At 46.1% G+C, this 25,132-nt stretch overlaps 1 protein-coding gene across 1 annotated transcript; it reads right to left on the reverse strand.

Moving 5' to 3' along the window:
• Window positions 1-204: 204 nt before the first annotated feature.
• Window positions 205-21,599, reverse strand: RPS14 (ribosomal protein S14). Its single transcript, XM_082256994.1, has 5 exons — window positions 21,497-21,599; window positions 18,945-19,095; window positions 18,421-18,582; window positions 14,986-15,062; window positions 205-314 (listed from the first exon to the last, which is right to left on the reverse strand). The coding sequence occupies exons 2-5, from the start codon at window positions 19,091-19,093 to the stop codon at window positions 247-249; spliced, it is 456 nt and encodes a 151-aa protein (XP_082113120.1). The 5' UTR covers window positions 19,094-19,095; window positions 21,497-21,599; the 3' UTR covers window positions 205-246.
• Between the last annotated feature and the right edge of the window lie 3,533 nt (window positions 21,600-25,132).

Raw genomic sequence — 25,132 nt, forward strand, 5'->3', positions numbered from 1 at the left:
ATTTACCTTCAACTATGTAGTGCAAGGGCCTGCCTGATCGCATACAAATTAAAAGTGTTTAGATTTGACCTCATATGGTTTTGGTAAATCTAAAAAAGGAAAAAAAAAAAATCTAAAGACAATTGTATAGTGTGTATGGCCCATTAGGGTTACATGAAATTTTAACTGTGTAATTCAAAGAAGAGATCAAAACAGAAGAATTTTGGTCGATTATTTTATTAACAACTGAAAGACAAAGCAGGAGAACTACAGACGACGACCACGGCGACCGCCCTTTCTGCGGGTGCTGTCTGAAGGGATGGGGGTCACGTCCTCTAAAAAAAGGGTGAAAGAAAAGTCATTAGAAAAATACACTTTGCAACATGTACTGATCAGCAGTTAAACCAAATATCACATTTACAAGTATAAAAATAGTGGCAAACTAATATTTTGGGATGATTTACAGATGAGTAAACCATGATCATTTGCCCATATAGCAACCAAAAATCACTCCCCATCTGACAAATTCAGTTTCACTATTTTCCTGTTCAGACACAGGCAGTCCTGATCTAGAACTCACTTAAAGTACACCTTTTAGCATGTTCTCCCTTGTGCAAATAAAAAACGGAATTTTTGTAAAATCTTACCTGTAAAATTCCTTTCTCTGAGTCCTCCAACAGTCGCCGCCTCTTCATATTCATCACATATGGGGTATTAGACTTTGCTCCGAAGGAGTAGCTAGGCAACAGAATATGTTAACATTAAAGCTTTTAACATATCCCACCCTCAAGGGGGTGGTCCCCTCAGTCAATACCCTCCTACTTCCTGCAACCATATCTCAGTTTTAGTGGAATAGCAGTAGAGTATACAACCAAACCCCAAAAGAGGGGCGGGGGCGGCGACTGTCGGAGGACTCAGAGAAAGGAATTTTACAGGTAAGATTTTACAAAAATTCCGTTTTCTCTTACGTCCTCCGACAGTCGCCGCCTCTTCATATTCGTCACATATGGGGACGTCCCAAAGCAGTGCAAACATGAGGGGTGGGAAACGCATCCGCGCAGAAAAGGCAACGCAGTCTCCGCATCAAAGAAAGGAACCTTACCAAAGGAAGGAAACCAGCTGGGCAACAGGAAAAACAAGTGCTCAACAGGAGCAACAACCCAGGAAAAGACAAATAACCAGGGGATAAAAAACTTATCCCAACAGCCAGAGGTCCCCAACAAGGGACCCTAGGAAATTGCCGCACTAAGAACCTTGCGGCCAAAGGAAGCATCCGCCGATGCCTGAACATCTACTTTGTAGAATCTTGTGAACGTGTGTACGGTCGACCAGGTCGCCGCCTTACACACCTGGGCCACAGAAGCCCCATGACGACAGGCCCAAGACGTACTCAAAGATCTAGTAGAGTGCGCCTTCACAGGCACAGGGGGAACCTTCCCCTGCAAGGCATAGGCCTGTTCAATGGTCTGCCTGATCCATTTGGCAATGGTAGAGGCCGAAGCCGCCATGCCCTTCCGAGGACCCTCTGGAAGAACAAGGAGTCCGTCTTTCGAAAAGACTCAGTCGATTTAAGGTAAACCCTAATCGCCCGAACAACATCCAGAGAATGCAATCTCACCTCCTTTGGATGTTTAGGCTTCGCGCACAGCAAAGGCAAAACAATATCCTCGTTAAGATGGAATTCCGAAACTCGTTTCGGAAGAAAAGGAGGATTAGGTCGCAAGACCACCTTATCCAAATGAACAACCAGGTACGGAGACTTGCAGGACAAGGCTGCCAGCTCCGACACTCTGCGAGCCGAAGTGATAGCCACCAAAAAGGCGACCTTTTTGGACAACATAGACAGAGATCTCCCTGATCTGTTCAAAAGGAGCACGTTGCAACACAGACAGAACGAGATTCAAGTCCCAAGGGGGCAAGGGATCCCTCCTAGGAGGAACCAGATGCCTCACACCCTGAACAAAGGTGCCAACCAAGGAGTTGGAAGCCACGGGACGTTGAAACAGAACGGCCAGTGCAGAGACCTGACCCTTTATCGTAGCCAGCGCCAAACGCTGATCAACTCCCGTTTGAAGGAAAGACAGCACACGGGAAACAGAGTACGTGCGGGGTGAAAACCCCCTGGACTCACACCAGGCAAAATAGGCCTTCCAAGTACGGTAATAAACCTTCCCCGAGGAAGACTTCCTCGCGTTGATCAAAGTATGAACGACCTCCGGAGAGAGACCCTTCTCCTTCAGGACCTCGGTCTCAACAGCCAGGCCGTCAAAGCCAGCGACTGTAAAGCAGGATGGTATAATCGGTCCTTGAGACAGTAGATCGTCTCGAAGAGGCAGACGCCACGGGGCGTCGACCGCCAGATTCACGAGGTCTGCGTACCAGGACCGGCGAGGCCAGGCCGGTGCCACAAGAATCACCGTGCTGCGTTCCGAGTGTAACCTGCGAAGGAACCTGGACAGCAACTGAATCGGTGGAAACGCATACATCAGCCTGTACTGATGCCACGGGGCCACTAACGCGTCCGACGCGTCTGCCCGAGGGTCGCGCGTCCTTGCCACGAACCTTTTCACCTTGTTGTTGAGACGAGACGCGAACAGGTCCACATCTGGAAGACCCCACTTCGCGCACAACATCTGGAAGACAGCCGGGTGGAGAGACCATTCCCCCTGATCCAGGGTCTGGCAACTCAGATAGTCCGCCTGCCAGTTCTCCACCCCCGGAATGTGAACCGCCGTTATCGCCGGGACATGAGTCTCGGCCCAAGACAGAATGTCGGTCACTTCTCGAGCCGCTCGGGCACTCTTGGTGCCCCCTTGGTGGTTGATGTAGGCCACCGCCGTGGCATTGTCCGTCTGCACCCGAACCGGGCAGCCCTGCAGCCGGTCCGTCCAGCGATGAAGACAGAGACTTATCGCACGCAATTCCAGAATGTTGATCGGAAGGGAAGACTCCCCCTCCGACCAAGTTCCCTGGGCGGACAGAACGCCCAGAACACCACCCCAGCCCGACAGGCTGGCATCCGTGGTGATCACCGTCCACGAGACAGGACGAAACGACTTGCCCCCGGACACCAACGGGGACTGGAGCCACCACAGAAGGTTTCTTCTGGTGCGAGGACTCAACGAGATTTGAAGATCCAGAGATTGAGGCCGCCCGTCCCACCTGGACAGGATCTCCGCTTGGAGACCCCGCGTGTGAAACTGGGCCAAGGGAATCGCCTCGAAGGCCGAGACCATCAATCCCAGACATCTCATGCACGTCCGCAGAGACGAGTGCGGAACGTCCCTGAGGGACCTGACTTCCTCCTGAAGAGTTCCGAGTTTGTCTTCCGGCAGGAAGACCTTCGCCTGCACAGAGTCCAGAATCATTCCCAGGTAGGGAAGACGAACCGACGGACTCAGTGTCGACTTTGGAAAATTTATCGTCCAACCAAACTCCTGTAGAGTTTGCATCGTGACAGACAGGTCCTTCTCCAGACCCTGGCTGGTCGCAGACCGAACCAGAATGTCGTCCAGATACCCCAGGACAGAAATGCCCTGGGCCCTCAATAATGCCAGAACCGGCGCAAGCACCTTGGTGAAGACCCGCGGAGCCGAGGCGAGACCAAAAGGCAACGCCACGAACTGGTAGTGATCTTCCGCAATGGCAAATCGAAGGAACCTCTGGTGACCCTCGAAAATGGGGATGTGAAGATACGCATCCTTCAAATCGATGGAGGCCATGAATTCCCCCGGAACCAGGGCAGCCACCACCGACCGCAGGGATTCCATGCGGAACTTGCGAACCCGCACAGAGCGGTTCAGAGCCTTCAAGTCCAGAATTGGACGAACCTTGCCCTCCTTTCTGGGCACGGTGAACAGATTGGAATAAAACCCCCGAAATCTGTCCCGATGAGGTACCGGAACCACCACTCCGAGCCCTCAGGTCCCGCACCGCCAGGTGCAGGTCCCGCAAGCGCTCGAGACAGTTGAAGATTTGAGGGAAAAAATCTGCTCTCCGGCCGAGAGAGAAACTCGATCTTGTAACCAGACCGAACGATTTCCTGAACCCATCTGCGAGCAAGCGTCCCCCCACCCCAAAACTGGGTGAGGGCGCCCCTTCAGGCCGAACTGTTATGGGCCGCAGATCCGGATTGACCGGACTTCTGTTTCCCAGACCAGGGCTTCTTCTGAGAGCCTTGACCTTTGAACGGCTTGCCCTTGTAGTGCGGCCGGAAGGCACGAAAGGACCCCCGAGGGGGCCGAAAATTAGCATGCTTCTTCCCAGAAGCCCCCTTAGCCTTGGGGAAATGGGGCAAGAGAGTGCTCTTACCCCCGGTGATCCCCTTAATCAACACATCCAAGGACTCCCCAAAAAGGCGAGACCCATCATAAGGTAGATTGGCTAAGGTCTTACGCGAAGACTGGTCCACCGACCAACATTTTAACCAAACCAGGCGGCGAGACAACACCGCCACGCTGTGCACGCGTGCAGCTAACGGAACCAGGTCCAGGTCCGCATCACACAGATACACGACACCCTGGTGGATTTGATCCACCATATCCAGGGTCGCCGGCGAGGCCGAATCGGCCACTAGGACGCGCCTAAGCATCTGCGTCCAACTTGCGATCGCCTGGGCCGCCATGAGAGAAGCAAACAGAGCCTTAAGCATAGAACCCGTAACAGAATAAGTATGACGGGCAAGAGACTCCAATCTCCTATCCGTGGCATCACGGAACACAGGGGAATCCTCTGCAGGAATCGCAGTGGCTTTGTTTAAAACAGCAATTGCGTGATCCACTGGGGGAGGCACACACCACCTTTCATCAGTGGAAGGGGAGAAAGGATAACGCAGCTTAAATCTACTTGGTACAGCAAAAGGTTTGCGCAGATTGCGCCATTGTTCCTTAACAGCGCGCCGAAAATCATCATTGCAGGGAAAAACCTGCGGCGTCCTGCGTTTTCTCTGCGTCCCATAAGCCGCCAAGGCGGCGGGGGGGGGACACACTTCATCCTGCAAACGCAGCGTTTGCTTTATGGAAGCAATCAACTCATCCATGATTGCAAGCTCTTCAGGCGAGCCAGGGGGAGAATTATCAACCCCCTCAACTTCAGCCTCCACCTCGGACCCCACTAGATCTAGGGAGGAGCGGGACCCCGATAAGGAGGCCCCCGCCATAACAGCCCCATCACCTTCACCCTCAGAATCAGAGGAAAGAGCAACTCTGGGCCTTTTAGTAGATTGAGCAGCCACCAGCATCTGTACCTGAGCAGCAAGGCCAGCCACAATAGTGGCTAAATCCCCCCCGGGGGGGAAACAGCGGTCCCCTGGCTTTCCACCAAGGCGGTAGGAAATTTGCCCTCCTGAGAATCCATTGCCCCTGTAATGCTGTACAATAAAGGGTTAACTGCCCCTTTAAGCAAGCGCGGTAAGCGCAGCCCACCGCACCACACTCAAGCACAATGAGACCCCCACAGGGAATATGTAAACTGAACACAGGCAATGGATAGCAAGAACAGAAGGATAAAACCTGAGGAGACCCTCGCCGCTGCTGCTGCCTCGATCTGTGTTCCTGGAAAGAGGAAGTGATGCTGCCAGGGCGCTCTATGAAAGCCTATGGAGGCTACAAGAAAATGGCCGCCATGCATGTAAAACATGCGGCCGGAGCGAGTGTAGGCAAAATGGCGCCGTTTGGCGCCGAAACCGCCGCTCCACAGTGCAGTAAAGCACACGACATCCCAGTATAAGAATACATGTCAGATCGCCGCAGCGATCGCTGTATATGCCCAAACATGCCAAAAAAACATGCCCCACAGCACACAGCTTAACACACTGATCAGACTGACACACACAGTGTCACACAGCTTCCCCCCCCCCCCCCTTGCAGCCCACAGCATGCAGCCGAGAGATAGGGAGACAAGCAGTGTGAATAGAGGCAGGTTACACAGTCCCAGACTGACACCCCCCCAGACAGACAGGCCCCCACATGGATACACTTACCTCACAATGGCGTGGGGGACCCGCACAGGCGAACAAGCCGCTGCACATGAGGCAGGGAGAGTCGCAAATTCAAGACGCACAAAATGGGGGTTAAGAAACCGCACAGCGTCCAGTGAGGTAGCCACCTCACCAATCATCCCTGCACCGAACAGGGATGGGTCGTTCACTGTGCCAGGAGCGTTACCTGGCTGAACGCTCGATGGCAGGCTGGGAAGCCACTGACCCACGACCTGCGACCAGGGGGATCAGCCCGAGACCCAGCCCGCATGATCCTCTTCATCCGAAGAACTAACGCTGACAAAAATAACAGCTAAGTAAAGGTAGAGAGAAAACAAACAAAATTTCAAAAAGAAAAGAGTCTGGGGCAGAAAGCCCCAGCACAGAAAAAACCAGCCACTCCTGACAAGCTAGACATTAAAACTGAGATATGGTTGCAGGAAGTAGGAGGGTATTGACTGAGGGGACCACCCCTTGAGGGTGGGATATGTTAAAAGCTTTAATGTTAACATTCTGTTGCCTAGCTACTCCTTCGGAGCAAAGTCTAATACCCCATATGTGACGAATATGAAGAGGCGGCGACTGTCGGAGGACGTAAGAGAAACTCATTAACTGTTTTTTTTCTTTTAGTTTTGGATAATGGAGAAAGAACATCTGTAAAGTTTGTATTGTTCCTTCCCTTCGTCTGACACCAGGACAAGAAAGGAGATGATTGGGTGCCAGTGGACAGAAGATTGAAACAAAACCCGAATCCCCTCCCTTCTAATCCCTTTCCATTCTCTCTCAATATTACAGTTTTTCCATCAGCTCCTGTTCAAGTCACTACAAGTCACTGGGGACAGGATGTGAGGCGGTATCCACCAATAGGGCAGAAATGGAAATAAAATCTGAAGGTTTTGCCACTGCTCTTGCTGAGCACCTAATGTGTCCCTGTGCCTTTGAGGAATGTGCTTCCTTAAAGTATACCTGTCCTTAATTTATCCATTGCTATACATGGGCCAATTTGGGAGACAAGTTTAGTTAGAACCACAGTATACACAGAAGCCTTGGCAAGGCACTGCGAATTCCACATATATTTGCAAATGTGCACAACTAAACCCTGTGTTTTTAATGTGAAGTGTTATAGACAGGGACAGTATGTTTTTCTGCAGGCTAGTGGCCATCTTTTTGTATAGCAGGTTATGACCCTTCTCTAATCAAGGGGGCTGAGTTACGTTTTAAGAAAAGCAGAAGGAATACAGAAAACCCCTGTCCTTCCTTGCAGTTCCTACACCTTGTTGTACCAGTTAGGAGACTAAAGTCACGTTTACATTTGTCTTAAATCCAATGTATAAAAAAAAAAAAAAAAAAAAAAAAAAAAAAAAGTCTGCATCTGATGTCCTATCAAAATGCACACATTCTATACAGTTCAATGATAATGTGCCTAAAATGGGGGCGTGGTCTCAGCATGGCCTCGTGAAGAGGTGTTCTGGCTCCTCTACAGCCATAGCCGCCTCAACGATCCAGCATTTTTCTCTTGCCACAGTCCCTTACTACACCTGGACTCCATTGGATATCCCCTGACTGATTTTAACTCCTATGGAAAGCCTTTTAAAGCCGCTGCAGCCGGAAGCCTCCACGCCAGAGCCGGCTAAGATGGTGCGGGCGCTCCTGCTCAGCCTCTAGTTACGAGTCAGTCAGCTGGAGGATAACCATCAGATGCCTCCATTCACACCTCTCTCCCGGGATCGCTGTCTCCAACACCTGACAGTGAGTGGCACTCACCGTCCGGATCTCTGTGGCTCGACAGCAGTATTCACCTCCATGTGGGATTAATGCCTCTGCCAGGATGATCCCGGCGCTGTCTTAGAGCAGCGAGTACCTTGCTACTTCCCAGTTTTGATTGAAGGAGGGCTCTCCTCCGCTTCCCATACAAAGCAGACAAAATGGTCTTTTCTGCAGAAAATGCCTACCAGAGCTGACTGAATTACTGGCAAATAGAGTGAAGTATGCTCTGAAAGGATCTAAACAGGATAGGTCAGTGCTCGACTCTAGAGTGTAGTAGCACAAGAGTAGCTCCACATTCCAAGCTGTCCAGACCCTGCAGTCTTCACATACAGATCTTTCTGAACAAGTCATTCACCTTCAATTACTACTTGATAACCTTGAAAACCGCAGCCGGAGACAAAACATCCGACTTCGAGGGATTCCAGAAACAATACCTCAAAGGGGAACTCCGCTCGACCACGACGTCCATTTTCAACAGATACTTAAGACTTGGTTATTGATAGAGTTCATAGGACCTTTGGTCCCCAGCCCCCTATACCTGACAGACCCAGGTATGTGCTATATCGTCTGCACTCTCTCTCAAAGAAGAAATTTTGCAACAGGCCTGGCGAGGGGGCATCCTAGAATTTGATGGAGCTGCCGTTCACCTTTTGCCTGACGTCTACCACGACTTTGTTAATGTGCAAATCACTTAAAACTCTTACTCGAAACGCTCAGTGAACTGGGCCCATCCATTTCACGTGATCGTGCAGAAGGGAAATCGTACCACCCCTAACGTCTCCCTTCTGAGCTCCCAGATCTATTTATGTTTGCAGAAGTGGACCCAATACAAGTTTTAAGCTGGCTGAACGTCAGTCACACCAGACACTCACGTCAAAAAATTTCCTACACGGTCCCTCCAGGAGCGCAGCTTCAGTACTTCCCTGCTTCATCAGATACAAGCTGGACCCACCTGCATACAAACAAGGTTCTTACGCTATCTGGTTTAGAGACTTTAAAGAGGACCCAGAGACCTCATGCAGATCACCTATGATCTTTTTGAACATAGCCAAGAAGCCTACTTGACTCCTTTACAAGGTTTAACCCAGAAGGGTTTCACCCTTTACTGTTTTAACTCCACGGTTTGCAACTTGGGGGGGGGGGGGTTTTTCTGGGTTCCCACACCTGGCGTTTGCAAGTCCACCTTAAGTTTTCATTTGTTGTGTTGCATAATTTACGCTGCGGCTAGACAGCAGCCCTTTCGGGTGGGATGATACCACCATGAGGGATGGATACCTCATGTGGGGGTGTTGCTGCGACAACTTAGCTGTTGGAGTGTGCAGAGTGTCACCATCTGTGCGTGTTCACTGGGTTACGCTTGTGTCCATCTCTCCCCCCCCCCCCCCCATTTCTTTTTCTTCCTCTCACCACAAGGAAGTCAAGTTGGTCTCCCGTTACCGAAGCAGCCATGACCCTCAAAGTCCTCTTCAGGAATGTTAAAGGTTTAAATTCCCTGAAGAAGCGAACAAGTTGTCTAGCTGAGCTCTGGAGACCGAACAAATCGTCTTATCTCCAAGAGACTTACTTTAGAGCAGAAAAGATTCTAAAACTATGTAAAACACTTTCCAACGATCTACCACAGTCTGTCTTCGCCGTCAAAATCCAAGGGGACCAGCATTTTAATATCCAAGTCTCTTCCCTGATGTCCTCATGGACCAAGAGGGCAGGTTCCTATTACTCAAAAAGATATATGCACGTACATTCACCTTGGCAAACATCTATTTGCCCAATAGCAATCATCTTCCAACTTTTGGAAGGGTTCCTTTCTACTGTAGACTCATTCCTAGAAGGAACCCTGATATTGGGTGGTGACTAACACTAAACCCTCAAAGGGATTCCTCAGTCGGTTCCTCTACCTTACCCAGAAAAGTAAGACATTTGTCTTAATTTCAACTCACATCACAGACATCTGGAGATATTCCACCCACGAGAGCGGGATTTTACTCCTCAGTGCATGGCTTATTCCATGATTGATTTTTTCCTGCTTAAACATTCGACAATTCCCTTGGTATCTATAAAGCGGAAATTGCTCATATTGCTTTATCTGGTCATGCACCGATTTTTGTGGAATTAGATATACAAAACTCTCAACCTACAACACCCACTTAGTGACTTAATGAAGCTCTTCCGAAAGACCCTACCATAGTGACAGATGTTTTGCAGGAAATATCTACACTCTTCGCCAACAATACAGATTCAGTGGATAACCCGCTTTGTTTGGGCTGCTCACAAAGGTTTTATACACGGAATCATAAACACAGCCATTTTACCAAGCAAAAAAAAGAGCAAAAACTCTGACCTTCTGACGCATCGCAACGCTCTTGAACACAAGCACAAAAATGGAGCAGATCATACTATCGAAGCCGAGTTGCTGAAAGTACAGGAATCTATTCGCGAGCACTCCCTTTACAAAGCAAAACATGGCCTGCTGAAGGCCCAACGTTACTTTTAGGAGTTTGTGAATGCCTGAAGAAACGGTCTGACTTCTGTATCCGCCCCATCTTCTCAGTCAGGCTCGAAGATTCATTCTACTCCAGACTTCGCAAAAGCTTTGAGAGACTTCTACTCTACACTCTAATCTTGAACCAGCTTCGCCATCTTCTCCAAGTTTGGCGACATCTTCAGACTTGATTAGTTATATCCAAGCAGCAAATCTCCAAGAAGCAAATCTCAGACGGCTTTTCTGAAAATTATAAGACCTTTCAAGCTATTCTTGCACCCCATTTTACCAGGGCCTATAATGCCATTACAGACAACAAAAAATGTGCCACCAGACATGTTGAGTGTTAGCGTAGCAGTAATCCCAAAACCAGGTAAAGACCCCCCCTTCTATGCACAAGTTACTGACCTATATCACTCCTGAATGGCGGCATTAAACTTTTTACTAAAAACACCGTTAACACCCTTAAAAATTCAGAGATCCCACATCCCCTTTTACTCTTGTCTACCGATGCCAAACATTGCATTCAACAGGGTGAACTGGATTTTTTTTTTTTTTTTTAAACACAAGACCTTAAAACAAGTGTACTACCGACCCCAATACGGTCTTAAATAACGGCACTATATTCTATTCCCTCCGCTACTATTCGCGTGAATGGCTTTGCCCCTGGCCCATTTAAGATAGCTAATGGCACTAGACAGGGCTGTCCACTGTCCATTACTCTTTGTTCTTACATTGGAACTGTTTCTTCAACACGTAAGAAATAGTTCCATACATGGCGTACATACAAGAGAAATATCACCACAAAGTAGCAGCCCATCTTTTGTTTTACGTTACTAATCCCCTTACTTCTCTACCTTCCCTATTATCTGAACTGAAACAATATGGCTTGCTAAACAATTTAAAGGTCAACCCTCAAAAGTCGGAGGCATTGAATGCATCTCTCCCAGCCACTGTCGTTGACAGCCTTTGCCCACGCTTTCCTTTTAAATGGGCAACACGATATATACTTGGGGGGGGGGGGGACTTAAATTCCGGTGAGGCTGAACAAAATCTTTTCTTTGAAACTTCCAACCTTTTCTTAATGCCCTATCCGGCAACAAAGAAATGGGATTAATGCCTTAACGTTTGGTCACTGCAATGTATTGAAAATGAATGCCATGCCCAGTTTGCTATACTTGCTGCAGGCCATACCACTTAAGCTGCCTCAAGCTTTCTTTCACTGTGTTCAGTTTGGCACAGTTAGCATCCCCGTCTCGGCAGAAACCTGTTACTTCGGCCTAAACAGTCACATAGGCTTTCCAGACTCCACACTGTACTACACAGCAGTCCAAATGACTAGAATCAGACTGGTGTAAACACCAGAATTTCAAACTATGGGTCCCAATGGAACAGGAAGCGGCTAATGCGCCACTTGCAGGATTACCTTACCAGTCACCCACGAATAGGTCCAGTTCTAGCCAAAATGGACAGGTTTTTCAGATTAGTTTACTTGGACAGCTTCCCTTCCCCTATGACACGCTGGATTTTTACCTGGACTTGCTGATCTCAATTTCGGATCATTATCCCCGCAAGGCCTATTGTGCACTTCTCAATTCTTAAGTACCAATGGATGGCTTGCAACAAATACCCTGTTCCCTAGTGCGCCTTCCTCTAACTCACTGGAGATCCGTTCAGGTGTCTCACTTCTTGCAATCTTTACCTAAACACACTTTTCCCCTAGAAAAGTACACACTTTCAAAGAATTATGTTTGGGAGAGGACCCGATTCAAGGATCTCCTACAAATACCTCCTTGAACTTAATGCTCAGTGTAACCTTCCCCTTCCTTGCAAAGTGGGAAAAGGAGCTTTGTGACTTTCTCGGACCCTCAAAAGAAATGTATATGCTTTTGTGCACAAATTTTCCCTGAGTAGCAGATACCAGGAGACTACCTACAAGATAATGACTCAGAACACCATCGTGGTTGTTCTGAACACCTGGTCGTACAGAACACCATCGGTCCTAGCCAAGTTATTTCCACAACAAAGTGATTTATGCTGAGATGCAGCTCGTCTGAAAGCACACTTAAGCCTCATACACAAGCAACGATTATCGGCCGACTTTTGTCCAGTGTTGTGTTGGTTGAAATGTGCTCTAGACTGCACACGAATTTTCTCGGCCAACAAAAATCTACTTCAAAAGTGATGTCATGTGATGGTTTACTTTCCGTGCGTTTTTTCATCTCTGAGCATGCCCAGTCTTGCTCATCAGATTTTTGTCTGCCGAAATCTGTACTGACTGACGGAAAATCGGCCGTTGTGGTGACAGCCAACAAAAATTTTATAGCCTGCACACCAGATTTTTTTCGGCCGAAAAGTCGGAGTCGGTTGTCGAAAGCATCATACTAACAAGCCGAAAATCAGCTGATCGGACGTTGGCCGAAAATTCACGGCCAACTATCAACGCGTGTGTATGGGGCATTACTCCGCACTTTCTGGCAACTTGTGCTCCAACTTATCAATAAATTCACAGATATTTCCATACAGAACGCCCCAGCTGCAATATTGCTTAATCTCACACCACTGTCAAAGAAACGGTACAGCAAATATTTATCTAAACGCTTGTTAAAAGCGGCACACGCTTGCATCCCTGCTATATGGAAACAATCTGCCCGAACAGTCGTATAATAGCTTACAAGGGTGAATGAAATTGAGCAACTAGAGGACCTCACCTCGGCCCTGCGGGACAAAACCGAGGAACATAAGATCAGGTGGTTCTACTGTAATCTCTTGCTTCTCGGACAAATAGCCAAGTTACGCTCACTCCACTTAAGTATTTATGATGCCTGCTCTTTACTAGGTCATGGGCTTTACTCCCCCAGTGCCGACCTCCCTTCTTTGAACCCCACCTCCCCCCCCCCCCCTTCGCTTTACTATTTAATGCAATGTGTCTTTTTTCTATCTACTACACTACTGGATATGCATGGAATCAGTCAGTCATATAGGACTCTTACTTCTCATATACTATGCTCTGATAATTTTCTAGGAATAGCTTCCAACTTAGGGACATCTTTTTTTTCCAGAGACTTAACTGTTCACTTTTAATGAACATCCTCACCATGTTTGGCTAGAATTAATGATATTCTCCCTGGTGGACATTTTCAGCAACTATTTTCACATGCCTTGAAAAATGTGTAGGACACATGTACAGAGTCATGCATCCTAGCTGTTTGCAAATCCTCTAAATTAAAAAAAAAATAATAAAAAACAACACGTACTGCACAGGTGTTAACTTGCCCTAATGACTAAGGGTCAAAAGAACTTATGTTCACACAAAGCGGGTTAACAAGCAGCCTTACTGTTCCTCTCAGCCACAGCTTTGTACATAACAGCTCCAGGTGGGCAAAGGATAACATTTATTCCACGGCTGCTTTTGTTTTTCCCCTTTTATTTTTCACCTGGTAAACCTTTCAACACTTCCTGTACTAGGATGACTCACTGAAGGTTGTGAAGATCTATATTTGCACGTACTTAACAGATATACACTTTAAAAAAAAATGGTATATTTAAAAGACAAAAGGGAGCAAATAAGTGATTTACTTTCCCATAAATGTGGGTTATGAAGGAAAAAAGTATACATCACAATATGGAAAGAAATTTAAATTTAAAGCAGAATTAAAAAGGCCAATGGCCCTGTCCCTTGCCGGCATCTTCCTGTGTTAGTTCTTTACCAGCTTTATTGCCTAGTGCGGAATGACATCACATCTGTGCATTCACAGAAGACCGTTATTCCGGCACACAGAGATCAGGCCTGCCACTGTAAGCTGAGTAGCAGAGTTTACATGCCAGGGGATGCTGCAAAGAGGCAAGTGTGTATGTTTCTGTAATAAAAGACCTGCCAGCTCGCAGCAAACAGAACCATAGTGCTGCTTTAAGTGTTCGCAGATACACAAAATTAGAAGAGAGGTCCTGTTCACAGCATTTGCAAATGGCTTTCAGAAGTATTAGGGCCTTCATGCCTCAAAGAAACATCCTGTCTAAATAGATCACTGATTTTAGGGAAGGCTGTCATGAAAAAGATACTTTTCAACCATTCATTTTTTCAATGCTAGTGAACTTTGAAACCACAGCAAATTAAATAATGTTAACTGATATAGTGGAACGGTGAAAACCTGAATTTAAGGATTATATATCAGCAGCGTCTTAACTTAGGGCACCCAGTTTGCAGCAAACTGTTTAATAAAAGTTCAGTCATCCCAAGACTGGCGTTTCAGGTTTTGGTAGATGCTGAAAAGTAAATCATTGAATGATTTCTTGGATGTATAAAGTAAATAAAAAGGAGATCTTGAGTTCCAGGTCTCCACAACTTCTGTTAATTACAGCCAGGCCCTGTTCTCCCTGATACCAATATTGCTCAGAATGCCACTGAAGGGGCAAAACTGTAGTGCACAAAATGTCTTTAAAGTAACATTAGACTGCTTCTAGCTTCCCCATTTACCAGCAGATAAAACAAGCACACGTGCAACCACAATTAAGCTGCAACAGCTAGGTCACCCAACATCTTCCAGAACATGATAGCGATAAATATATCACTTCCATTACCTAGACTATATGTGTAAAATAAATATGTAGTGCTAATTCTTAGAATTTGGAGGAAGAAAGGACTGCATTATTCGTCACATCCAATTTACAAGTAATGTAGTTGGTCTAGAAGAGATTTAGGACAATACTCAACAGTACTCAGGGACAGCAAGTTTAAAGACAATAGATTATACATTTCAGGGCAGATATGCTATGTTCTTACCGATGCGGCCAATTTTCATGCCTGAACGAGCTAGGGCTCTCAGTGCAGACTGGGCACCAGGGCCAGGGGTCTTGGTTCTGATAGGGAAAAAAAAAAAAAAAAATTGAAATATCAACCACACACTTTCTTTATACACCTATGAACTTGTTAGAACAGCTGTAGCGCTCCTTATATATGAAGGATCAAAACGCCAGGCTATTCTTCATCTTGCTCAGGTAATTTAGTTAACACTGGAACAATATGAAGAAAATTCTGTTTTTCTGCCACATTTATACTACAGTGTAGTGCTAAAAGAAAAGTTTTGGTCCTGGATAGCCCAGCAACAGATTCGCTATCCATAACTAAACACAGCAGGGAAGAACATGGGGCCTGAAAGTTTCCAAATATATCCATAAGGTTAGGTTCACACTAACCTGCATATGAAAACACTGAATAAACGTTTGGAAGATCCATGGTGTGCAGGCAATATATACTTTGGTGCTTTTCAGCACATTGCACTGCTTACTTTTCTTGAATTATGTTTGAAGAGTGACAGAGGTTCTGTTTAAAGTGTCACATAGCGACAATGTCACTTCAGTGTGGCGCGCTGCTATGCGATGTCATCCAGTGCCCAATGGTAAAAGGCAGAATGTATTTTACCGCAGCTCACACCAGCGTTGTGGTTCGAATGTGGCACACAGTAAACAATAGCTTCTATGTGTCATTGTGGTGACCTGCATTTATCCAGTATGAAATAACACAGGTCACCGCTAATAGTGTGACTGACCCCTAAGACCCAAGAGCTATTTAGTAATAGTACAGAATCGTTCAAGATAGTGGGCAAGGTCAGGTACACACAGATGAAGTGCATATTACTGGTACAAAACTTTGGAAGTTAATAAACTTTGTGGACATGAGCAACTCTACTTTTGTAGGGAAAAATAAAAATCAATTTTCAATAGTTATACAATTTTCAGCATTCCTTTAGTAACTAACCCTGGAGGAATTGCATCAAAAATGATTCCCATTGCAGAGGATGCCTAAAAACTTTTACTTGCATCTTAGTGCAGACACATAGGAAAATCAGTGAGCCAACCACACAAACAGGAAATCCTTTTCAGAGGTGATGTTCTGTCCAACAACTGTGTACAGAATGCACCCAGGTTGCCATGTTTCAATTAATTTATTTTTCTTCAGTGGCTGCATATACCCACCTCCAGTCTCAGTCAATTCTGAGATTTTTAAGCAGGGGCCCTGGAGAATAAAATGGTTAGGGATGCGCTGAAATTTCAGCCACCTAAAGTTCTTGCGGCGTTTTCAAGGCATTTCAATGGTAAGGTGCGTTTTGGTGCTTTTTTTTAACTGACCAAAAATGCACAAAAAAAATGCAACAAGCAGGATTTTTAACACCACAGTGGAAGTGCAACAGACCAGTGTGAAGACATACATAGGATTCAAAGGCATGCATTTTTCTTGCGTTTTTTTTACTTTTACTACAGGTAAGCCTATAATAAGGCTTACCTGTAGGTACAATTAATATCTCCTAAACCTGCAAGGAGATATTTGCCCTGCATGCAGCCGCTGACCCTAGCGGCGCATGCGCTCTGAAGGACCGGCGGACCTTCAGAGTTCCTTGCTGGCTACTTGCCGGAAAGTGACTCCCACGCACATGCGCGGGAGTGACGTCATTGCGGCTCCGGCCACTCACAGCACCGGAGCCGCCGAACCTGGAAGAGACACCGAGGGAGCATGTCAGCTCCCACAGCGGTGTCCGGGCGTCCACGTCGGGGCTTCGTTTTAAGGTATTTCATAATGAGCTAGTATGCAATGCATACTAGCTGATTATGCCTTTGTCTTGCAGGGTTTTTTTCTTTTTCGGCAGTATACAACCGCTTTAAGAGCGAATCTTCAGGAGAAAAAATACACTAATGAATTTTAGTGCATAAAAAAAAAAAAAAAAACACCCAACTTCTGGTAAAATATAAAAGATGTTGTACTGAGTTAACAGGTACCTCACACTGGGAAAGAAAAATAAATAAAAAAATTGCACATGCCGTTGGAATAGTACACAGACAGTACATTAAATTATCCACAGGCGACACTTAAAATTTACAGGTTACCAGTTCAGCAGGAGATATGGAATTATTGCCCTCACTCTGAGGGTCGAGTGAATGACTCGCATGAATGGTGGGATCACCATTTAAAAATGTGTGTGGGACCTACGTGCGCATTTGCACATGAACACAGGGGAGACAGGAGTGCTTTACATCTTTTATTACTTTATTTAAATTTTTTTTGAACTTTTTATTTTCATCCCTTGTGATAGCATGGGCTGCGACAGGTCCCCCTTATAGAGAAATCTGGGGTTTCTATTGGACCCCAGATCTCTCCTCAGCCCTCCAAACCAATCTGTTTAATTTGGTACTTTGAGATCAGCTGCTTCAAACTGGTAATGGCTTGTAAGAAAACTGAAGTCTTCATCGTTTCTGATGTCACATAGGGGAGGAAAGCAAAGTTCCTCACAGTCGTGTGCATCCGATGCAACAGGTCAGCATCTGTTCTGGTGGGACAAGAGCGTGGTAAATAAGGCAGAGGGGACCTCCTGCCACCTGTAAAAGTGATCATGCAGCTGTATAGCTGCTTGAATTCCTTTTACTTTGAAAATAAATCGCCAGCTGATCAGGATCATGGCTGTACCTACAGCCATGGTTGTAAAATAACAGATACAGCCTAAGGACGGGAAGTGGTTACACACCATTAAACTGAAAAGGCCAAAATAATAAGCTGAACAGAATTATCTTCTGGACAGACTTCGGGTCCATGCACACTGGCTTAAAAAAAAAAAAAAAAAAAAAAAAAACCTTCTAGGGAGGAGTTTAGCAATTTCCCTGTAGAAGGAACTAATGTTATCCTATGTGTCCATGCACATTAGGGGCGCTTAGAGTGATATTTTAGGCTCAGCGTCTTTCTGGCAAAAACAGAAAAAAAGGCTAAACACACCTAAACGCTAGTACAGAAACCACTTGAAACAGTGTTTTTCTGCCAAGGGCATAAGCCAGTGTGCAAAGCAAAGCATAAACACATTGTGCCCCTTCTGTTAATGCAACCGAACAGGATGAGAATACACCCAAACACAACTCTACTAAGGTTTTTATTGAGTTGAGTTCAGGGGCTTCAGCAAAAAAAAAAGGAAAAAAAAAATACCAAAAGCTCCCAATGTTTTGGAGCAGCAGCGAACACGAGGTCTTACATGTTCCCTCCTGAAAAACAGGTGGAACATGTTCCTAAAGGTGTACTTATTCTTTGGGAACCAATCTGTAGCACTCCCTAGACCTTAGTTGCAATTGCCTAAAAACTTTTTCTAGGCCCAGGATTTTTGGGTAGATAGAGCTTTGACAAACCCATGACGACAGATTGATCTGCACTCTGCAAGACACATGTTCACACAGCCCTTACCTGTTTCCTCCAGTGGCACGCAGCTTGATGTGAAGAGCTGTGATGCCAAGCTCCTTGCACCTCTGAGCGACATCTTGCGCAGCCAACATAGCGGCATATGGAGAGGACTCATCTCTGTCAGCCTTCACCTTCATTCCACCAGTCACACGGCAGATTGTTTCTCTGAAATAGACAAACTTGTGAGAAACTAAAACTGAAATAAGGAAGATTGAATAAACTATTTTTCTGTCTCAACTCTGAAACCTCCAGGCCTCTTAAAGACTAAAAACATTTACAACAGAACTGGCCATGATTCCACTCTCCCAGTGCAGCTTACCCAACACCAATTTTTTATTTTAGTTTCAGATAGAGCAAGAATTTAAGTGTTTGTGATCCCATTGGAGTCTCTATGACAAATACAGAGCCAGAAGTTATAAAAATAAGAGCCAAATCACTTATCTCCCTGCTACCAAAGTGGCTTTGTTTTCTCCCACTCACAAGTACCATTGCAGTAACTATCCCCACAAAGGACAAACAGCACTTACTTGCCAGACAGATCAGTCACATGCACGAAGGTGTCGTTGAAGGAAGCGAAGATGTGGCAGACTCCAAACACATTTTCTCCTTCAGCCACTTGTGGCCCTAGGCTGATAACCTGTTCTTCCTTCTTTTCCTTACCCTTACGTGGAGCCATTTCTGAAAAGGCAAAGCAAACAGAGCATGTTCTTTAGAGGGAAACCCCATCCTGGTCCTGCAACTTTAAAATTTGTATTTTTTGGTCACCTAGGCAAAAAACCTGGAAGTGAGGGGTGCTTAGAAAAAAAAATGCATGAAGGTTAGTCCCCTTTCACACGGGCTTTCCGATCGAGGTCCACCTGTCATTTTTTCAGGCAGAACTGATCGGATGCTCCATGTACCGGTATGGGGCAGCGGATGTCAGCGGCGACATGTCCACTGACACTCGCTGCTTTCCGATCCTGTCCTTGAAATCCAGATTGATGGAAACCCTATTTTCTATCCGTCTGGAGGATCGGATGAAAACCGACAGGAGGTCCATTTTCACCCGATCTCACATAGAGGAGAGCGGGGATCTAACAGCTCCGTCTCTGCAAAGCAGAGACAGCGCTGTCATCCGCTTACTCGGCGGATTGATGCCCGCTGAGCAAAACTGAATCTGCTGGGCGGAAAGCCTGTGTGAAAGCACCCTTATAGCATCTACAAATTATGGCATAGTGAAATTTACGCAGCTATGACACTACTAATAATAGCGGTAATCAGCGACTTATAGTGTGACTGAGTCTGTTAGTGTCAGATTGCCCACCACACTATCTAGGAGAGTCACTGACACTAGTTATCAGTGCTAATACTGTACACTGTCACTGTACTACAGTCTGGCAAGGGGTGAACATCTAGGGGCAATCACAAGGTTAACTGTGCCCAACAACATGCAATGTGTGTTTCTTTTACTTTACTACCTGTATGTTTTTCCTTCCTAAATAAAAAAAAAAAAAAAAAAAAAAAAAAAAAATGGATCACTGTTCCTAGTACACAGAGGGATTTACTAACGGTGGGGAGTACAAAAAACAGCCTCACTTCTGCATAGAAACCAATCAGCTTGCAGGTTTTATTGTCAAAGCTTAATTGAACAATCTGAGGTCAGAAAGCTCCTTTGCAGAAGTAAACCTGATTTTGCACTCTCCAGCCTTAGTAAATAAACCCCAGTGTTCTGTGTTTTTGTAAACACAGAACTGTGTGATTGGACACAGCCGATCAGCTGACACCAGCCAAATTCACTGGCTGAAATCAGCTGCCAAACTCATGCCGCATGTCTAACAGCATGAATAGGCAGGGGTGCAAGCATGTGCACCCGAGCCTGGAAGAAAGGCAGTGACATACAGGTACGTTGTCCAGCCTGGAGCTGCCGCCTGTTCACAGTACAACTACCATGGGCAGGCAAACGGTCCAACTACAAATTTAAAATTACGCTACTAAGGGGTCCTTTACATCAAAACCCCACCTTCAGTCTGTGGTTGTGCATTTGTAACAGGTCCGCTACCACGGTACACACCACGGGCTTAAAAAAAAAAAAAAAAAAAAAAATTGCAACAGGTCCGCATTTCTTATATATAAACACACTGAAGTGAATGTGTAATATGTTTACATGCCACATGCTTTTATATATTTTTTTTTTTCTAAACACACTGGGAAACACAGCAATAATGCAAGTTTATTATTAAAAATACATTCATTTTACTGGTATATAAGTATTAATGCTGCTTAAAAAAATCCTTGCGTTTTATAAAAGCAGAACACATAGGAGAATAATGTATTCCAATAAGTCACTTATTGTGGTGCTCTCGTGGGTTTAAAAAAATAAAATATAAATGTACAGCATGCGGCCTTTTTTTGTGACAACACATTGTGATCAAACATGTGTAACTACTTAGTAAAAAAAAATGAATCCATAAACAGCAGACCAAAAGCATGTGAAAGTCATGCAGAAACCCATATTGAACACAGAGGGGGTGGTGTATCCCTCAGACTGCAGGTGATCCAGACTCTACAATATACAGATCATGAAGATGAATGCATGGAAGGCAGGGATTCGTGTTGAGATTCAATCTCTACATACACATTCCAGCAGCCTCCATTATTCAATAATGAACAGATCCCTCTGTTTATTAATTAGAGCAGCTTGGTGGACATCGGTCTCTCCACACATACACCTAACTGGATGATCATTAGGCTGGGGAGATGTCCATGTTGTAGCTGGTCCAGGACAGCCCTCCAAGCCCCCCATAAAGTCTCCCCCAAGCAAGACAGGCCTATTTCCAGCCAATACAATGTAAACAGCTCCTTCACATATTCTCGGCTCTCCCTTCAGTCCTCGGCCTGGCGTGCTGTACCCTCCAGGGTGAAGCTGCATTAGGCCCAGCCTTATAAAACTACACAGAATTCCCCTACCGCCTCCCCCCAGCACCATACCCCCCGGGATATATACAGGGGACCTTCCCCCATCGTAAGCACCGGGATACAACCGGTACGGTCCCGCCACTAAACCGGATTCCTTAGGATTAAACGGACAGGCCGCACTTACTGCTACGTCTTCTCGAGGAGCCGCTACAGGAAAGGAAGGAAGAGAGGCGGAGGGGGCAAAGGTCACTCCCTCCACCGGAAGTGCTCGGGAAACTACTAACTCTCCTTTACTCCTAATAACGAACAAGTCACGTTCTGTATTCAATGAGAATACATACTAGTGACTAAAACATTTACGATAATTGTTTGCGTAGTGTTTCTGGTGGGTTTATAAAGGGCTATCGAAGCTATCAAGGGTTTGCCAGTAACCAAAATGGCGGAAGTTGATTACAAGCTATGAATACCTGGACGTGATCCGAGGCTGCCAGTTCTACGTCAGAGGCTGTACATGCAGAACGAATGATACACTTCCCTGAGCAGTTATTATGTGGCATACACAGATCCCAACTGTCCCTGATTTAGAGGGGCTGTCCCTGATTTGTAACAAAGTCCCTCTTTCCTCCTCATGTGTTCTTAATTTTGGTCTGATCTATATAATTGTTTAATAAAATGCATTTTTATCTTTTAATAAGTGTTTCCCAGTGTTAAAACTTTCATCATATTCCTAAATTGCTGCATTTGTAAATTCCAAAAGCTAGCAAAAACAATAATAGCAGTTAAAAAAAAGCACTTGTGTGTTTAACTGATTATTTTTTTTGTATAATGCTCCTTTAACCACGTCCTGGCAAAGCTATAGCCAAATGACAGCTAAAGCGACGGTCATCCAGTTCTAAGAGGGCGTATATCGATCATCAGTGCATCCCAAACAGTACCAATCAGTGCTGCCTATTAGTGCTCATCAGTGCCGCATATTGGTGCAGCCTCATTTGTGCCTCCTTATCAGTGCCCAGCAGCGCCGCCTCATCAATGTCGATCAGTGCTGCCTATCAATGCCCATCAGTGCTGCCTATCTGTGCCCACCAGTGCCGCCTCATCAGTGCCCATCAGTGCAGTCTATTAGTGCCTCATATTAGTGTAGCCTCATCTGTGCCTTCTCATCAGTTCCCACCAGTGCCACCTCATCAGTGCCGCATATTAGTATAGCCTCATCTGTGCCTCCTCATCAGTGCCCATCAGTGCTGCCTATTAGTGCCCACCAGTCCTGCCTCATTAGTGCTCATCAGTTTTACCTGTTTGCAAAATGTTATAACAGAAACTAAGAACATTATTATTTCTTTATTATTTGTTTAGCAAAAAATAAACAACTAAGTGGTGATTAACCACTTCCTACCCACCCGCCGTCAAATGACGGCGGAGAGGTGCATCGTTTGTTCTGGGACGCCATCATATGATGGCGCACCAGAACAGCCTCTCTCATGCGCCTGCGGGGAGCGTGCAGAGCGGTGATCGTGGCCGCACCGTGTTGCTAGGACACGGCGCGACCCCGATCTCGGTATCAATGACATGAATCTTTACCCATGTGATCGGCTGTGTCCAATCACAGCCGGTCACATGTAATTTAGGAAGTGCCCTTATTCGGCTCTCCTCGCCTCACACTGTCAGAGTGTGAGGTGAGGAGAGCCGATCAGGGGCTCCTCCTCACAGGGGAGACAAGGACATGTAATCAGGGCACTGGTCATCGGTGCCCTGATTACAGAAAATTGGAATAGAGTGCCAATCAGTGCCCACCATCAATGCCCACAGTGCCACCATCAGTGTCCACAATCAGTGCCTGCTCATCTAGGCACTGATTGGTACTGACTGGCAGCACTATGGGCACTGATTGTGGGCACTGATGGTGCTGGCCATCAGTGCCACCCCCCAGTGCCGCCTCTGTGCCCATCAGTGCCACCCCTCAGTGCCCATCAGTGCCACCTATCAGTGCTCATCAGTTCCGCCTATCAGTGCCGCCTATCAGTGCGGCATATTAGTACCACCTCATCACTGCCCATAAGTGCCACCTCATCAGTGCCCATCAGTGCAGCCTATCAGTGCCTATAAGTGCCGCCTCCTCAGCGCACATCAGTGAAGGAGAAAAATTATTTATTTTCAAAATTTACTCACAGAAAATAAGAAAAACGTTTTTTTTCAATTTTTTCTTTCTTTTTTTTATAAGAAATAAAAAACCCAGCAGTGATTAAATACCACAAAAAGAAAGCTCTATTTATGTGAAAAAAATGATACAAATGGGTACAGTGTAGCATGGCCCCGCAATTGTCATTCAAAATGTGGGAGCGCTGAAAGCTGAAAATTGGCCTGGCCAGGAAGGAGGGTTAAAGTGCCCAGTATTGAAGTGGTTAAATACCACCAAAACAAAGCTCTATTTGCATGAAAAAAAATAACAAAAATGTAATTTGGGTACAGTGTTGTATGACCGCGCAATTGTTATTTAAAGTGTGACAGCGCTGAAAGCTAAAAATTGGCCTGAACAGGAAGGCGGTGAAAGTGCCCAGTAGGCAAGTGGTTGGGGGCGTGGCAGGGGGTGTGTCCTATGCCTACATACTTTTGCTAATAGGTGTCACCTGTTCCGATCTCAGAAAGTTGGAAGGTGTGCATACAGGTAACCCCGCACACTGTATTCAACATTACTCTCAATGTGGGTGAAACATATCAGAGGGACATGACCTGATCTGTGCTGAAGCCTGTCTTTCAGTCACTTCACACTGGAATTGAATACAGTGAACATTGGTACCTGTAGTGTATCTTGGAGTGAGATGTGCTCTGTCTCTGCCACCACCTGAATACAGGGTGTAAACCCAGGAGACTGGGATTGGACTGGCACTCACCTGTTACAGTACTCGGGAATATTTATTATTAATCTTCATCATTGATGCTCTTAACTTTCATCAGAAATGTAAGTTCTGCTAGATGACTTCATGCTGGCCCCTTTTGCAAGTATAGTTTTATAAAACACTAGACATTAAGCCCGTTAAATTAACAGGCGTTAGAACATATGTGGTCAAACATTTGTAGAAACAGACTTGTTCCAGTTAAGCGAGAGCCTCTGTCAGCTCTGCGTCCCTGTTGCCCTAGCAACGTCGGGGACATGCGCAGAGCTGACTGAGCAGCTCTCGCTTATCTCGTTCTTTTTTTCTAACAACGTGAGAGCCGCATGACTTAGCCAGCTCTGCGCATAGCGTCCCTGTTGCCCTAGCAACATCGGGGATGCGCGCAGAGCTGACCGAGCGGCTCTCGCGTGACATCGCTCGCCCGCCGCCACTTGTAACGGCTGCTGCCGCTTAGCAGTAAGTCCACGCAAGCGCGCACCCGCCGCGTGCCTGCGCACACCCGCCGCTTCAACAGTTTCGCCCGGCCGCCCAAAATGTACGTATATATGGTATAATACCAATAGTTGAGGTACACTGCAGCAAAATTAAGAGTTTAAAATATGGGGCCAACAGTGGCAAAGAAAAAAGATGCCCCTGCATTGGCAGGGTCACTGGAGGGTGAAAATGTCTCTACATTTATTATGTCACTGAAAGGAAAAAATATCCCTGGATTGGTGGTGTCACTGAAAAGAAAAAATGTTCCTGGATTGGTGGTCTCACTGGAAGGAAAAAATACCCCTGTGTCAGTGGTGCCATTGGAAGGAAAAAATGTCCCTATGTTGGTGGTGTCACTCCAAGGAGAAAATGCCCCTGTATTGGTTGTGTCACTGAAAGGAAAAATGTCCCTGGATTGATAAGGGAAGGATCGGCTTTTTGCCTCTATGTACCTT

This window comes from Pelophylax lessonae (genome assembly GCF_965119305.1).
Source record: "Pelophylax lessonae genome assembly, chromosome: 4".
NCBI classification, from domain to species: domain Eukaryota; kingdom Metazoa; phylum Chordata; class Amphibia; order Anura; family Ranidae; genus Pelophylax; species Pelophylax lessonae.

Bases quoted from the DNA above. Each gene is read 5' to 3' on its own strand.
- RPS14 (XM_082256994.1), bottom strand. From the start codon at position 19,093: ATGGCTCCACGTAAGGGTAAGGAAAAGAAGGAAGAACAGGTTATCAGC. The intron at 15,063-18,420 runs GTAAGGGCTGTG...TTTCCCTATCAG, and splicing joins CGTGCCACTGGAGGAAACAG to AACCAAGACCCCTGGCCCTG. The intron at 315-14,985 runs GTAAGAACATAG...CCCTTTTTTTAG, and splicing joins CATGAAAATTGGCCGCATCG to AGGACGTGACCCCCATCCCT.